Source organism: Ziziphus jujuba, chromosome 1 (genome assembly GCF_031755915.1).
Source record: "Ziziphus jujuba cultivar Dongzao chromosome 1, ASM3175591v1".
Classification (NCBI taxonomy): domain Eukaryota; kingdom Viridiplantae; phylum Streptophyta; class Magnoliopsida; order Rosales; family Rhamnaceae; genus Ziziphus; species Ziziphus jujuba.
Genome location: NC_083379.1, coordinates 47,862,413 through 47,879,927, shown reverse-complemented (window position 1 = coordinate 47,879,927; position 17,515 = coordinate 47,862,413). Strand labels below are relative to the sequence as shown.

Genomic DNA, 17,515 nt, shown 5'->3' with positions numbered 1-17,515 from the left:
AGTCTTTGATCTTGATCAATATCCTTGTGATCATTGTATTGCTGCTTGCAGAGAACATAAAATTACCCCTTATGGTATGTGTTCTCATTACTAAACCCGGATGCATATCATGCAGCTTATGCTGAGTCCATTTACCTGTGTTAGATGAAAAACAATGGCATGCTCTGAATGACATGTCAAGTCGTATTGTTCTTCCATCGAGATGGACACGTAGGCAAGCCGATAGGCTGATGATGCATTGCATACTATCTCAAGGTGAAGATATTATTGGACTTAGATGTAGCCGATGTGGTGGTGTTGGACATTAGAGATAGAGATGTACGAATCCATTGTCTTATGCTTCGAATTACGAAGTTTTAATTTAGTGTTATGCTTTAATATTTTTTGATAATTATATCATATCTTGGATACTATCTTTTTTACTCAACAGTAATGATTTATTTATGTTGTGATAATGGTGTAGTACGTATTTAGCAAATTTTTTTTTTTTAAGAATTTAATCGCAAATGAAAAGAGGCATTTTGGAGTTGATTTTGAATGTTTAGTTTACATTTCATTTTATAAAATGTCCAAATGATTTTGAAAAGAAAAATAAATATATATAATTTTTTCTTTTCTTTTAATTGGTTATTGATTTTAAAAGTCAATATATTTTTTGTTAAATCCATCTTCATCTTATATAATATTTGTCTCCACTTTCAATTTTTTTACCCCAACATTAATTTAAATAATCTATTAGAAATTGATTTTTCAAGTGTAGGAAATTAGTTTCCGATAAGAGTAAATATTTTTCGACAATTTCCAATAGGAGGAAATGTTTTCTGACTGGAGGAAAATAATTTCCGCTTGGAGGAAAAATTTTCCAACAGGCAGAAAGTTATCCAGAAGCTTGAATTGACCTGCATACAAAGGGTTTGTGCAAAATGGAATTCTAATAAACATGGCACATTTTATAGAGAGTTATTATATCAAAATCCATAATTATTTTTTATAAATAAACATCGAAATATTCATAATTATCTTTACATTTAAATCCATTGGACTTCCATTCATTAGGTTCGTGACGTATTTTGTCTCCACTTTCCTTTTTTTACTCCAATATTAATTTACTCATCTATTGAAATTAGATTTTCCAACTGGAGAAAATTAGTTTTCTACAAGAGGAAAATGTTTTTGACGGGAGGAAAATGTTTTCGACAGTAAGAAAATGTTTCCACTGGGAGGAAAAATTTTCCAACAAGCAAAAAAATTTATAGAAGCTAAATTTTTTGATAAGCCATCATTATCTTTACATTTAAAAGGCTAATATATTAAAAAAAAATGCATCTATAAACATGACAAAAGTAAAGAAAAAATGCATCACCACCCAGCTCATATGTTTAGTTCTTTGTTGTAAGCCTCATGAGCATACTTCCTCCTTAAGAACTCTACATCATCTTGTGTGAAACTCAATGGTAATCTAGTATGTAAAAACTCCATGGACTTGAGTGTAAAAATGCCAAAGTCACCACTGCAACAAGACAATTATTACAATGAGACAATAACATTATTACAACCATATTTAATAGTTAATATTTATTCAACAAACATGTAAGTATTAAAGGGCTTTACCCATTACTTTGTTGAGGGGAATTTTGTGCCAATTTACAGGTAAATTCATCAACGGAGTCTACAATATCCGTCCGCTCCTCATAAAAGCATGCAGACTGCAATAAATAAGGCAGCATAATGCATAATTTCTTAAAATACGTATCTCCTTTGTTTCGGTTGCCAACTTTATCTAAGTCATATATAGTCATATGATGCTCTTTCAAATCCACGTGCCATAGAAGCCAATGTATGTTTTCCTTGTTTAGTGGAATCAATGGTAATCTGGCATGTAAAATCTAATGCACTTCACGACTGTAAAATATTTATTATTACAACAAAACAATAACATAATTACAATCATATTTAATAGTTAAAATTTATTCAACAAATATGTAAGTGTTAAATGACTTTACCCATTAGTTTGCTAGGGGCAATTTTTTGCCAATGCATAGATAAACTTATCTATGGAATTTACAAGATCCACCCCTCCATAGATCCAACCCCTCCGCAAGAAAAAATAAAAATTTAAAAATCAAGGGAAAAAAAAATGCAGACATATTGTTAGTTGCCAACAAATTCCAAGGTGGACAAATGGAAGCCAAGGTAATACCACAATTATTACAAATATAATGACAAGAAATGGGCAAGGGCTTTCATGTAAAATGACCTTGGCAAACTAGGAGATTCTAGATAAACCCTTTTAACATTTATGAACAAAAATGCATTATAACATTTAGCTTGCATGATTTCAAAGGGCTAGTGGCTATTTCTTAATAACAGATAATAATAATAACATGCTTTGATATAATTGATAGACAATCTATTTCTTAATGTTGAAGATTGTTGGAACTCTGCTGAAGAAGTTCTCCATGTTGAAAGTATCAGGTGCTTGTAGTACTTCAGAGAGAGATCTTATTGTTTCTTTAACTCTTTCTGCAGTACTTCCCCCTCCTTTCTCAAATCCCCACTCCTTAAATCTGTGAAATATTTTAGTGTTAATTCAAGTTTTAAAATAAGGTCATCAAAGGAAATATGAGAATATAGATTTTTGTTTTCACCTTAAATCAAAATTTTGGTATGGAGTATCTTTGGCAAGAGCTGCTAGAAAAACTTTAGCTTAGATGGTGTGTTGAGGGTTTCGTTTATCACTAATTTTTGCAAATTTTAGAAAAACAGGAATTAGAAACCAAACAAATTTTATAAGAATGAAACTAAAAATTAAATATTTTTATAAGAACAAAACTAAATTTTTTTATGTATATCATACCTCTCTTTGATGACTTAGTGATAATAAGTAATCCACAAGAGGCTGTGTATTTTCCAATCTTCCACTCAACTTGAAAATTATGAACTTTGAAACAAAACTGAGTCCATTTCCTATTGAAGATGACAGGGTTAAGTGAGGAACAACGGGTTCAATTGCTGCAAAATCCACCTCCAATGCATTTTCATCTCTTGCCCTGCAAATCAAAAGACAGAATGTTGTTAACTAAAGGCTTTTATATGCTCATGTGGTTTCCTTTTCAACTACAAAGTTTTTAGAAAATTTTATTCAATAGAAATATAAAAGTTTATGAAGAAAAAAGAAAACAAAAGAACTCAGATTGATTTGATCGAGAAACATACATACCATTATCATCATATAGCAATTCTTTGAATTTCAAGTACTCTGTGGTGGATATGGCTTCCACTACATCTCTGACTCTAACAATTTTCCATCTGTCTCCTGCATAACAATCAATAGTAGCACAAACATTGTTGTCACTGCAATAATAATAGTCATCCAGAGAGTAAAAGTACTGTAAAATTATTGTTTTTTGACAATTATAGCAGAGCAAAAATAATTGTTTATTGATATTTTTTTTCGAATAATATAATTGAAATGTGGGGAGAGATCATATAAGCATGACTTTCTTACTAGGATTTACTTTTTCCCTGCTCTCATCTCAGTTTTTATTCTATTTCTTCATTTTAAAAAGTGCACTTAAAAAGCTCCTTATTTATGTATTCCTCTTGGCTTTTTATTTTTGGTCTTTTCTTGATACGTTGTACATTGATTTTTATTTATTCATATATATATATATATATAGTCAAACATTTATGTAGGAATCAAACAAGTGGTATTTGGTAGTTCTGAATTTGAGATGCAAGTTGCAGTGTTCACAAAATTTAGACCATTTCTGAGCTTTAACTACTGAAGATTATGCATTTGAAACCAGGTACAAAGCAATACTTGATGTGGAGGAAAGGCTTTAATTTAGTAATGCTGGTTTAAAGCACACGTATATGGCATGAACTGGTTGCTCTAGATGTTCATGTTATTTCTACCCAAAAAAAAAATTAAACGCCATGCCTCATAATACTTGACTAGAAAGCTAGATTCATCATCAAAAGATAAAAGAGGAAGAGAAGTTTACTTGCCAAATCTGTTCAAGTTGAAATGCAAGAAATCCAAACTTAAAAAGCTTCAAAACTCAACAATGACATCTCACCAAACACCCATCTAAAACCACATGCAAGGTTCCCATCGGATAGAGAAGCCAACAAAGAGTGATATTGATTTGATCCAAAAATCCGACCAAGATTCAACTAATTCTGATCATAAAGTGACCAAGACAGCAACTACACAAGACTAAATTTGAAGGATCTAAAGGCAAAATTGGTCTCTGATGTTGGTTGTAATGAAGTGAAGGATGGATAGCTAAAAGAATTGATGACATTGGAGATAGAAAGCTTGCTGCACTCTCCCGTTAATAATATGGCTGGCTTTGGGAGCGACTCAGATGAAGAGCTTAACTTCCCAAAAAAAGAAGAGCCTAAGATGGTAGACCAGATGCAACTCATAAAAAGGAAGACACCACCCAAACGTCAGTCCCAGTAGCCAAGGAAAAAAGAAAAATCCTCCAATGCCAGATTCTAATATCTTTTCAAATTTCAAGAAACTTTCAGCCCTGCTTATAGCATATTTGACATCCTATGTATGTTTTTTTTTAAATGCCAGATTCTAATATCTTTTCAAATTTCAAGAAACTTTCAGCCCTGCTTATAGCATATTTGACATCCTATGTATGTTTTTTTTTTTTAAAAAAAAAAAAAGGAGAAGAAGAAGAAGAAGAAGAAAGTGCAGTTTTAATTTGTAGTTACAGAAAAAAAAAATTAAAAAGAAAGAAAGAAAGAAAGTGTGGTTTCAATATATTTTGGTTTTCCTTTTGACATTATAATAAAAGAAAAGGCTACATACACTGCAAAACAATGAGGAACAAAGTGGGTGATTACATCTGGGTCGGAGTGATGATAAGGACGACGATGGTGTGAGATTACCTCTGGGTTGCTTTTGATCTGACAACAAAGGTTCGCGATTGTTTCTTGAGTGGCTTGAAATTGGACAACGATGATGTATGATCAGATGATGATATTGCAAAGGAAACGATGTGAGAAGAAGAAGCAACAATCGGATAGTGTGAAGGAGATGTGAGAAGAGAACGAGAATTTGGGTGTTTTTTCTTTGCTTCTCATTTATCTGTATTAAAAAAAAGAAAAAACTATTTAGGAGTTTTGTTTTGTAAGGGTGTTTTTGTCCGAAAATCCATTTTTGAAAAATCTCAAAGGTATAGGTGAAATTTTGAACAGTCATTTCAATCTTTTTCTCCCAATTCTAAATCCCGAAAAATCCGTCAATAAATGACGGACCCCATTATACAAATCTGTTACAAAGGTTTCAACCACTGAACTTGCTTATGCTCCCCTTTGATCGAGTGCTATTTCTATAAAAAAGATTGAGTAGGATATGCTATGGAGGGTCCCACTCCAGTATCCGCTTCGATTCATGCACCTACTATGGTAACAGCTGGTGTTTTCATGATAGCAAGGTGCTCCCCTTTATTTGAATACCCACCTACGGCTTTGATTGTTATTACTTCTGCAGGAGCTACGACGAGGTGTAAAATGTGATGCTGTACCTGGTCGTTTAAATCAAATCTCTATTTCGGTACAACGAGAAGGAGTTTACTATGGTCAGTGCAGTGAGATTTGTGGAACTAATCATACCTTTACACATGCGCCCTGCCTCTCCGCTCCTAGTAACTAAGTAGTGCTATCCTGTCCTCCGGGGGACTCCACCAAGAGGTTCTTTCTCTCACGTAATTTCGCCCACCCATTCAACTTCCGTGCCGGAGGAAATGGGATTCGAACCCATGATACAATCTTTCTTGTATGTCGATTTAGCAAACCAATGCCTTAAGCCACTCAGCCATACCTCCAAGTTGTTGAAAGATACCACTACTTCGCCTCTTTGTTGGACCGCCAGCGCGAACACAGTGGTCTCTGACCAAGACCAGGAACCAATTCGAATTTGGATCTTGACATGTCGGTGGTTTTTAACTGTAAGCATCTTGCCAGGAAGTTGGTGGGCTCATCATGAATTAGGTCGGGGTGGCTGGCGGTTTCGGGATCCCGTAGAAAAATAATAATTGTTGTTATTTTTTAATTTTTAATTTATAAAGTGGTTATTTTTCAAAAAAATCCAAGGCCTTTATCTATGAAGTATGATCTAGGAATTTTTTAAAAAATAGCCACTTCATATATTCAAACTTGAAAAATAGCAAATTGTTTTTTTTTTTTTTTTTTTTGAAAAACTAACCAACTTTTAACATATCTGAACCAAAATACCCTTCATTACCTGTTCTTTTTTTTTTTTTTTTTATCTTCTTTCTTCACCAATATGCAGATGGTTTTCTTTTTTTGTTTTTGGTTTTTTTCTCTACTTTTCTTTTCCCTTTCCTTTTCAAAACACAGCTAGGCTAGGGCTCATTGCAAGTCATTTTTAAGCTAATGTGTTTCCATTCGATTCTTCTGCAAGAATGATGGGATTCATTGGGGTTTTGGTTTTGAAGAAGATGGATTTTCGATTAGGACTATGTGCTCGAAGAGCTTGGATTTAGCTCTGCCAAAAAAAAAAAAAAACGATAACACAAAAAAAAAAAAAAAATTGGGTCTTTTTACTTACTGGGTTCTTATAAAGGTTTGGATTTTTTTTTTTTTTTTTGGTTTCTCTATTTCATGTACTTATAATTTTTTTTTTCTTTTCCCATCTCACGTTTCTATCTCTGTTTGTTTCCTGAGAAAGTTGAAGAAATGAGAATTTGGGTTTTTTATTTTTATATTTTTTTTTGGCTATTTTGTTTGCTAACATAATCGAAAATTCAGCTTGGGTTGAGGAATTTTTTTGGCTGTTTTGGTCAATGAAGTTTGAAAGAAGTAAACAAAGCATGGTAGCATCATCTGGGAAACTTTCTTCATTTAAAGTTTTATGTACAGTCTTTTTCTTTCCTCTCCACCATTTTGATGCCTTTTCTGGAAGAGTGGTAGAAAAAAAATTAAAAAACCAAACTAGGTGTTTTTCATATTCTGGTTTTTCTTCTAGTGAACAATTGTTCATATTATCTTAAATAGAATTTGTAACTTTTATTCTTCAAATGTGAAAACTAGTGTGTGGAGTGGTAGGATTTGTCTGTTTTATTGGCTTTGGGAAATTGTATTTATTGGTTGCAGCTGTGCAAAAAAGTTCCTTGTGGTTGTCTTATATATATATATATATATATATGTAATATGTTTTGAGAAGATTTTCTGTTTTAAGGTATCCTAAAGCTTTATCTTTCTCTGCTTCTTCTCTTTCATTGTTATGTTACTTTGGTTCTTGTTCGTGTTTATAACATTCTCTTATGTTTTATTTCACTTTTCGTGCTGTTTTTTAGAATTTACTTTTAATTTGTTATACCACTGTATTAGGGTCTTTTTTTCTTCTTTTTATAGGACATTGTGCATTTTCAATGATGGAATTTAAAGTGTCTTGTTTTCACCTAGAATTCTGAGAATTAGTAATATATTTGGTTGAATCAGTATTGTTCTATACAAAATTTTCCTTGGTTCTCTGGCTTTTTATTTTTAATTTTGTGTGGTGATGTTTATCTAGGCTCATAATCTGTGATACCAGATTTGGTATTGTCAAAGTATTACATAATTGGTTCTTTTCTGAGTTTTTGTTTGAATTAGTAACAACTTTGCTATCAATTAATATCACACTATTTCATTGCTATTTCAAGAAGAAATATGCTCATGAGGTTTTACAACAAAAAACTAAGCATATAAGTTAGGTGGTTGATTCATGAATAGCATAATATCATTTTTACTTCTTTGTTTTTGTTACTTTCATTATGTTTATAAATGCATCTTTTTTCTTATATTAGCATTTTAAATGTAGAGATAATGATGGGTTTTGATGTTCATTTAACGAAGATAATTATGGGTTTTGATGTAAAGATATCTAATTAACCGTCTACAAAATGTGGCATGTTTATTAGAATTCCATTTTCCACAAACCCCTTATATGCAAGTTAATTCAAGCTTCTGGATAATTTTCCGCCCGTCGTAAAGTTTTTCCTCCAAATGGAAATCATTTTCCTCCTGTCAAAAAATATTTCCTCCTGTTGGAAATTGTCGAAAAATATTTACTTCTGTCGGAAACTAATTTCCTATACTTGGAAAATCAATTTCTAATAGATTATTTAAATTAATATTGGGGTAAAACAATTGAGAGTGGAGACAAATATTATATAAGATGAAGATGGATTTAACAAAAAATGTATTGACTTTTAAAATCAATAATCAATTAAAGAAAAGAAAAAATGATATATATTTGTTTTTCTTTTCAAAATCATTTGGACATTTCATAAAATGAGATATAAACTAAAGATTCAAAATCAACTCCAGAATGCCTTTTTTAATTTGGGATTAAATTCTTAAAAAAAAAATTTTGCTAAATACGTACTACACCGTTATCACAACATAAAAAAATCATTACCGTTGAGTAGAAAGTATAATATCCAAGATATAAAATAATTATCAAAAGATATTAAACCATAACATTAAATTAAAACTTCATAATTAGAAGCATAAGACAATGGATTCATATATCTCTGCCTATGATGTCCAACACTACCGCATCGGCTATATCTACGTCCAATAACATCTTCACCTTGAAATGGTATACGTTGCATCCTCGGCCTATTGTTTCGCCTATGTGTCCATCTCGGTGGAAGAACAATATGACTTAACACGTCATCCAAAGCATGCCACTATTTTTCATCTAACACAGGATAAATGGACTCACCATAAACTACACGATATGCATCTGCAGTGTAGTAATGAGAATATATGTCATAAAGAGTAATTTGCTCTCTCTTAAGCAGTAATACAATAATCACAAGGATACATGTAGTAATGAGAACACATGCCAAAGGCTGTTTGATGAATATTTCTAGATACATGTTCAACTTTCGAAATCACCTCAACATACAATGAGGCCGCATCATTGTCATCTCTCAATTCCTCACTTCTTGAAGAAAGCATTTCACATCCCTATCACAGCGTATTTCTGTAGGATCAACTTTTCTGCACATCGTCCATATATCTATTTTAGCTTTAGCAAATATTCATTTCGATCTATCTCAATAGAATTGAAAATCTCATCATCTAACTCTGATTTTGTGCATATCTTGTCGACGGAAACCATTATATTTTTACCATTTCGATATTCCCAATTACCACCATCATTTTGTACCAATGTTTCCTTGTATAAAACCACAATTACAATATCATCATCTTCCATTTTACTACAAAATTAAATGAATAATGTTAAACTAAATCAATAAATATATAAAAATTTGAATAATACTAAACAAATTTAAACTAAATCAATAAATATATAAAAATTTGAATAATACTAAACAAACATATTAACTGTATTAAAAAAGTCGATTATGTTTTTTTGGGCCAAATATAGCGTTTTCGTATTGGCGGAAAACTAGTTGAAAACTGGAGGAAAACTGGTGGAAAATTAGCGGAAAACTTGCACAAATTGACAAACTGGAGAAAAATAGCGGAAGTTCACATTTTTCGCCAAATTTCCTCCGTTTTTACTGTTTTTTCATGATTTTTCAGTTTTACACAAATTTTCTCCTATTTTCAAACTATATGTCACCTAAGTATATTTAAACTCATATATAACAGCTCATAAATTAATTTTTTACATACCCATATTAAATAAAAATCTTAAAAAATACAAAACTAACAAAAAATACAAGAAAAAATAGAAAAAAAAAAGAAAAAAATACATACCCATATTTCTTCAGTTTTATCTAATAATAAAAAAAAGAAAATTTTTACCTGAATTTAGTTTCAGAAATGAGAAAATACAAAAAAAAAAGAGTGAGAATAGATGAGATGTATAGAGTGTTTGTGGCCTATTAGAGAATATCTTGCACAAAACATGAACGGGGTCTGTAGAGGAAGAAAGAAAGGGTAAGAAAAACATATTGTGTAACTTTCAATTTGGTCAATGGTATTTTTGTCCCAAAGTGGCTAGTTTTTTTTTTTTTAAAAAATTTTTGCTATTCTTCAAAAAACGATTTACAGGATGGCTAGTTTTCGAAAAAACCCTATGATCTATCTCCCATGGTGTGATGAGCCGAATAAGGCTCAACAAGCAACAAGATCAACAAAACAATGCAATATCTATCAAGATCATGACCGAGTATCCCATAGATGGATAGGCTTATAGCCATGGTGATGGTGGATGGTAAGGAGGCGATCCATCAAAGGCCTAGCCAAATCTCTGATGCTGCCATTCCACTCGCTGTTCCTAGTGAGTGTCAACTGGACTTGAGAGAAGCAGCAGCAGCCCAAGCAGGAACTGGGATTGATGTATTCAATTGAAGGTGCCCGGCCAGTTGCGGCAGCTACTGGACGTAAATACTATGATTGATAATGTTATTGACATCGATGGTTTTAAATAGCTCTTTATGGTATAGTTTATTGAAAAGCTTCTTAATGCAAATAATAATGTTAAATGTTTGTCGTCGCCTCCTTAGGATTCTGGAAGCATTTTGTTTGTTTTTTCCTAATTATATATTTGTTTTTTTTCCTAATTATATAAATTATATAGTAAACTGTCTTTTATCATAGATTATCCAACAGACCAATCATCAGCCAGAGCATTGATATAATATAACAAAACAATCCCAAAGATTTCTTTGTCCAACGGCACAACACAATTTTTCTCATTTGTTGTACTAAGTAAATCCTGTAAATTAAACTAAAATTACATATTCAAGTTGCACAAAGTGCCAAAATTGTATTTAACACTTTTTCCATACTTGTTAAACAGGCTTAGCCTTCTAACTCCTTAACTGTTGTATCTGTCAAGTTATAAGCAGCATCAGCTGAAGATGTATCGATATCGTTCAAACCCAATTCCTCATTTTGCTCCCACGACCTCTCATACTCTTCAACTGCAGACGGCACCAGAAAATTAGCATTATTAGCATTATATAGTGAAAATAAATAATCTTACACGCTGGCAAAGAAGCACATACAATTATTGCATTACTGCTTAGAAGAAACACCTTAGCAAAGCATAAGAGAATATCAAATAAGGGCTGCTCCTCTTCTTGTGGACCAAGGGGCAATCCAGAACGGATTTCGTTCTATTATGTCTTATAATAATCAAATGAAATTCAAGAAACTCATTTGTGAATAAAAGGTATCTCTACGACAACAAAGCACAAAACTGTTTGTTTGAAATACACCAATCTTGTGGAACAATCGGCAATCCAGAACGGATTTCATTCTATTATTTCTTATAATAACCAAATAAAATTCCAAAAACTCATTTGTGAATAAAAGGCATCTCTACGACAAGAAAGCACATAACTGTTTGTCTGAAATACACCAATCTTAGCACAGGATGGTCTCCTTGCGCATTAGAACCTTAGGATACAAAGACAAATTTAACTTCTTTTCAGGCACTTTACAGATTGCAGACAGCCTTATCAAATTAAATAAAGCTGGCATAATTAATGATTATAAGAAAATGAAAGGACTATGTGACAAAGGCCTACTCTTAATGGCTACGTGCTCAATAAACTCCTAAAAATCACATTTCAACAGCCAAAAAGCTTAAATTGTAGGAAGAAATGCTTACATATCAACTGATGGTCATCTTTGATATCATCAGTCACTGGTGCAATAAAAGAGTTAGCTAATGCATCATCAAGAATTAGAGTCCAAGGCTCCTCAAAACACAGAAGCTGCAGATATTAGAGTTACATCAGCAGGGAAGAATAACGGAGGAAAAAGATACCACCATCTGCTGAAAGCGCATCCCCATTTCACAAATCACAAGCAAGAAAGACATAACCAAAAAGACCCTCAGAGTTATCGTTGATTGTTTAGAGCCTATCAGACTAAAGCTTTTGAAGCTGATCCTAAACCTTCATTTCTATATGAAGTTCACCATAAAAGTATTAGTTTGTGTTACCTTGTTTAGTTTTGATTTGAAGTCTACCCACTTGCTCCTCTTGTATTCATCAAGACTATCTCCAAAAGTAAATCCATGCACCCTCTCTAGACCTGCACATGTTATCATACAGGTTATGCTCTTAACATAACAACCAAGTAGTAGAAAGTGTGCTCATTTCATTATAAACCATATAAAATATCAATCCTTGAGAATAAAAACTCACTTTCACTAATTTTTGTAATCAAGCCTTCAACAGTAGTAACAACTCCCCCCAGAGTTCCACTTGTCAGCTCCAAGTCAAGCTCTGGTATTCTCACACTAGCAGTATCTGACTGATTAGCCAATGTGATCTTCATCAGACAATGGTTTGACCTCAATATAAACTAGAGTATTCAACAATTCTAGATAGAACATAAAAGATAACCATGAATTCCCAACCTTTTAAGTTGACTAGACGTATATGTAGTATTTTCGTAAAATAAGTTACCACATAATACTGTTTATTCACAATGTTATAGCATTTATTTGTGCTTCATTACTTTCTGGAAATCATGGAAACCATAATTGAAAATCACATTTGAAAACACCTTAAACAAAAGCAATAGTAACATCTGCACCAGAGAAATATATGTCTCTGGTTTTAAATTCACTTGTAAGCACTCTTTTGCAATGAGATGAAACAGTGCCAATAAAACTCCAAGGTCTGACAAAAAATTTTCCACATGACATTCAAAATGGTGATACATTACTAAGATCATAACAAGGAAACAAACCTTTATTACATCACGGCTTAGATCTTTAATGTTCCTTGCACACAGAGTAATTCTCTTCCCTTTTTCTGGAATTCTTCCACCAGGTTTGAGCTGCTCAGGAAAGATAAATAAATCAAAATTACAATTTTGGAAGGAGAGGAGAAATAAGTGTGATCATATCATTACATACCTCAGAATTGCGGTAACCACACGTATCACAGGTTGATGCCATGACTATAACTTCTTGGAAATATGGAATCTCTGCCCATTGTTAAGCTAAACAATTTCATCCATGACCATATCCGAACACTATATGATAACCTAAATAAAAATAAGCACAGTTCAAAATTGTAACTATGATATGAATTTGAACTTCATGACCGGCCACAATCAACTAAATCTGAAGTTTTCTTATAAGAGGGAAAAAAATAATAATAATAATAATCCATAAATCGTGGTGCCTGATGCAGGAGCATTGTTTCCTTCAACATGCATCAGTTGGTCATCTTTCAATTCGTTCTGCCCATCACAAGATTCTTGGTTGTACTCATTCTCGACCGCCGCATACTTGTTTTTCGAAAGTCTCATATCAAATTTTCGAAGTACTAAATTAGCATCCCAAGAGGTTAAAGTCATGACAATCGTCTCAAGTATAAAAAGGATACTGGTTACAAACATTCGAGTCTCACACCGGGTGGCACAAGCTCCACATGTTGATGGGAAAGCCATCACCTATAATAAAAAAAAGAATAATGCCAAGTAAGAGGTAGTACACTCAAAATATTTTATGAAACAATATTAAGTGCTAAATGCTAATAATTGATTTTAAAATGGCACCTCTTCTGGTGCAGTGTACCGAAATAAAGCTTCAGCAATTTCTGAACTATTACTCTGAGCAATGGCCCTATGACCAGCAGAAGCTCCAATTGACCAATGTGGTTCTCTTTGCACTTGATCAGATGCATTATTTGGTACTATACTTGATGCTCCATCACTATGATCTCCTGCTTGTGATGAGTCAACAAGATATCCTAATAATGCCTGTTGCTCTGGAGTACGCTCATAAAAGTTGATACTTAATGATGAATCATGTGACGGAGCACATCTGCTCAAGATTATTATATGCTCATCATCACCAAACCATTCAAAACAAAAGCAACATGAAGCATAAAATATGCTAGCATGATTTATTTCTTCTTTTCGAATAAAATACTGAAAAAGCTTGTTTTGCTAGTATTTTGAACACAGAGAAACAAAATAAATAGATAAAAAAAGTGATGAAAGAGAGAAAGATCGAAAGAAATAACTAAATAAATAAATAAAGAAGGAACAAAAAGGGAGACATAGGTAGTTATCATTTATTTCACAACTAAAATTGTAACTTACGGGTTCTCAATGAAGCTATTTCCAGCAGGATCATCCAAAATGAAAGTGAAGGGTGAATCTCCTTTTGCACAGGCTTTTAGCTTCAACAAAAACCGGTCTATTGCTTCAGCAGTTTCAAGATTCACTTTCTACAAATCCCAGAAGATTGCATGCAAGATGATGAAAATGAAACCATAAGACAAAAGCAAACAGAAAATGGCATACTTAAACAAGCACCTTGCGTTCTTCCTGAAGGGCCTCCAACTCAGCTGCTGCTCGTACCAATATCCCTTCAACCTATACAATTGTACAAAATAAATAAAAAATCATTATTTCATGTGCCAAACTACGTAAATGATACAATCAGATCCATCATCAATGTGATAAATTTGCCAATGGCAATGCAATGTGCTAATTAAGGATATATGTTACTCTTAACATTGGTAATCACTTTCATTAATCTACTCAAAACAAGGAGCAGGGTTTAGATAAGATACCGTTGATAGAGTTCCGCGCTGAGCCTCTGGAGGAATTTCAAAATCTAATTCAGGAATCTGCATAGAAAATAATTAAGAAGATACAATGGGTTATGACATTGAAACTAATAGTAGTTCTGTAAGCACTACATGCAAGGAATAAGAATAGGGAATAAAAAAGGAATTACAACTTGAGTAGAATCTCACAATTCTATATTTAATGAATCTACGTAAGTCATATGCCCAATGAAAGGAAGGTATAGACAACAATAGTGACCATTCAGTGAAACAAAATTTTATCTACTGCTTGACCATATGCATAGGGATTTTTTTATTTTTTTATTTTTTCCTTTTCCTGAAACTCTGTTAGTAATCTTTGTTATGTACTTGAACAAACAATCATAAATAGAATGCCCCATTAATTCCATTGAAGATCACAAACTTGAAACCTAAGTCAAATGTAACTAATAGAACCAGGACATAGATACCAAATTAAGTAATTACTAAAGTCCACTAATCGTAAAAGAAAGCAGATAGTTGAAACCATGGATGAAAGTGATTTAAGTGAATCAGTACCCAGAATTGTACAAATAGGGAATGTTATTTTGTCGATAAAGCATTAAAATGTTGACGGATCATAGATACCAACAATTGCAAAACTAAAATTAGTTCATAACTTGAAAGCATTTTGAGCTATATCAATTTCAATTACCTTAATAGTAGCAGACTCAGACTTCACTACTTGGCGGTTAAGCATCTGCATAAAAGAAACTTATCAATGTCACACTGTCACAGGAAGTCATGCTCATTTAAACTAGCGGGAAACTAAAACATTAAAAAAGGAAATTTAATATATATATATATATATATATATTTATATATATAAATACGGTCAAAATTTTAGCTTTGTTTAGGCCTTTGCCACTCCCTTGGTTTGATAGACAAGCACCATTGAGAAGTATATTAAATGGGACAAATCAATGAAGAGGGACCAAGGAGGTCTAGCGAATCAACATCATCTGAATTGCATTTCTCAAGCAAATCACAATTCATTAAAAAAAGAAACTTGACAAAAATGAACAACGACCTTGGGATCGCCTGAGGGGACTTGCAAGCGATAGGAACATCCCTTGGGTTGGAGCTCACCAGCAAACTGAACTTCGTTGTTTCTGTGACAAAAACAAAAACAGGGCATTGTCAAAAATTGAAACTTTGCAGTTAAAAACCAACAACAACAATAATTAAGAAACAACGAATGAGTGAGAGTTTACCGCTCGCCACAATGTGGACACTCGAAGGCAGACAACAAGATCTGCTCACAGATAACATAACAAATTAAGATATACATATATATATATATATATATATATATATTATAGCACATGTAAGGTGACCAATTATATTTATTCACCTTTCTGAAGTGTGGAATCAAAGTCAAAAGAAACCTGGTGATGCCCTGACCATAAAATCATCAACATACAACAAATCAATTACTAAGAGGTGGGTTGAAGAAAATAAGAGAGAATCCATAGTGAGCAAGAGAGAGCACGTTTTCTCCGCAGCGCATGCAGAGGCTGTCAACTTGGTAAAGAGGGGCATCGGCGTAGTCATTGGAAGAGACAGCTTCAACCACAGACCTCACGTCCCCGATTTGCTCCTTGCCACCAGCTTCTTCCATGGCGATTCAGCTTCTGCTTCAGTGTTCTTTGCTTCTTCTTTGCGGCAGAAAGACCCAAAACGTTTCAACTTGGAACATTCAAGTAGGTTTCTTCCTAGTGTATCCGTTAACAAAAGAGACTAAAAAATGGCTCTAGAAGGTACGACCTAAATCTCTCTCTTGTGAATTTACCAAATAATAATAATAATAATAATAATAATAAATCTCTCTCTCTCTCTCTCTCTCTCTCTCTCTCTCTCTCTCTCTCTCTCTCTCTCTCTCTCTCTCTCTCTCTCTCTCACGAATTTCTCGCCTCAATGTTTAAAAATTCTGTATAAAATATAGAAAAATTCAAAGTATCAAAAAATATTAAATATTAATAAAAATTTGCAAAAAAATCTAAAAATTTATTTTAAAAATAATATTTTTTTAAATTTAAATAATTAATTATTAAATTGATTATAAAAATTATAAAAATATTAAATAGATATTATATTTTATTTAATCAAATAGTACTAATCATTATAAAAACTATTATTGGTAAAAATAGATAAAAAAGTATATATTTGTTAAATTATTTACTAATTAAGATAGAATAATTATTATAATTATATTATATTTTATTTATATCAGTCCAATATTTATAGAATTTTTAGATAATTAAAATTATTGATTTTTTTTTTTTGGTTTTTATTTTGAGATGTTAAATGTGAAAAGTAATTGTTAAAATATATATCTTCTTAATAAATTTTTATGTAATTATTAATATATCAATTATAAAGATTTTATATTAAATATAACTGTTTTTTATGTGTAGTATAATATATTCTATCAATTTTTTTTATTTGTTTAATGTTATTAATTTAAATAATTTTAATATAAATTCTACATAATATTGTATTTTAATGTTATTATTTTATAATATTATTTTTCATTTTTATAAAATTAATTATTAATTTATAATTATGAAACTCTAATAAATTTATCGAATGCACAATGTATAGCAAGTATATATATATTTTATCAATAAATAAAACTTATCAAGATTATTAAATTCAACCCATTTCGTTTTATTTATATTAATAAATACTTAAAAGACAATCAAAAATATATATTTTTTTAAAAAATTATCATTAAAGTTAATTTGGTAAAATAATTTGCTAAACATCAATAAAATTTTTGAATTTTTTATACAAAAAATTAAAAAAAATTTCATAAATATTTTTAAAATTTCTATCAATGGATATTATGAATTATTTAAACAAATTATTAAGAATTTGATATGGATATTTTGATAAAAAATTTTATAAAAATTTTG

General features: G+C 31.7%; 1 protein-coding gene and 1 long non-coding RNA gene across 5 annotated transcripts; both read right to left on the bottom strand.

The window, feature by feature from the left end:
- Positions 1–1,903: 1,903 nt before the first annotated feature.
- LOC107405334 (uncharacterized) lies at positions 1,904–5,327 on the bottom strand. Of its 3 annotated transcripts, none has more exons than XR_009634895.1 (5): positions 4,867–5,327; positions 3,221–3,316; positions 2,858–3,050; positions 2,649–2,738; positions 1,904–2,567 (listed from the first exon to the last, which is right to left on the bottom strand). It is a non-coding gene; the product is annotated as an uncharacterized LOC107405334 (long non-coding RNA). The 3 variants fall into 3 exon arrangements; XR_007238607.2 differs by having other exon boundaries at positions 4,832–5,325; XR_007238608.2 differs by having other exon boundaries at positions 4,912–5,325.
- Positions 5,328–10,631: 5,304 nt separating this feature from the next.
- On the bottom strand, positions 10,632–16,377 carry LOC107415666 (uncharacterized). Of its 2 annotated transcripts, none has more exons than XM_048467353.2 (16): positions 16,090–16,377; positions 15,952–15,996; positions 15,812–15,852; positions 15,628–15,709; positions 15,253–15,297; positions 14,562–14,618; positions 14,302–14,361; positions 14,086–14,165; positions 13,537–13,804; positions 13,365–13,431; positions 12,890–12,960; positions 12,721–12,810; positions 12,171–12,279; positions 11,966–12,057; positions 11,630–11,735; positions 10,632–10,937 (listed from the first exon to the last, which is right to left on the bottom strand). In XM_048467353.2, exons 1-16 carry the CDS (start codon positions 16,216–16,218, stop codon positions 10,816–10,818), a joined length of 1,464 nt encoding a protein of 487 aa, XP_048323310.2. In that variant the 5' UTR covers positions 16,219–16,377; the 3' UTR covers positions 10,632–10,815. The 2 variants fall into 2 exon arrangements, with proteins under 2 accessions (XP_048323310.2, XP_048323309.2); XM_048467352.2 differs by having other exon boundaries at positions 14,086–14,213; positions 16,090–16,375.
- Between the last annotated feature and the right edge of the window lie 1,138 nt (positions 16,378–17,515).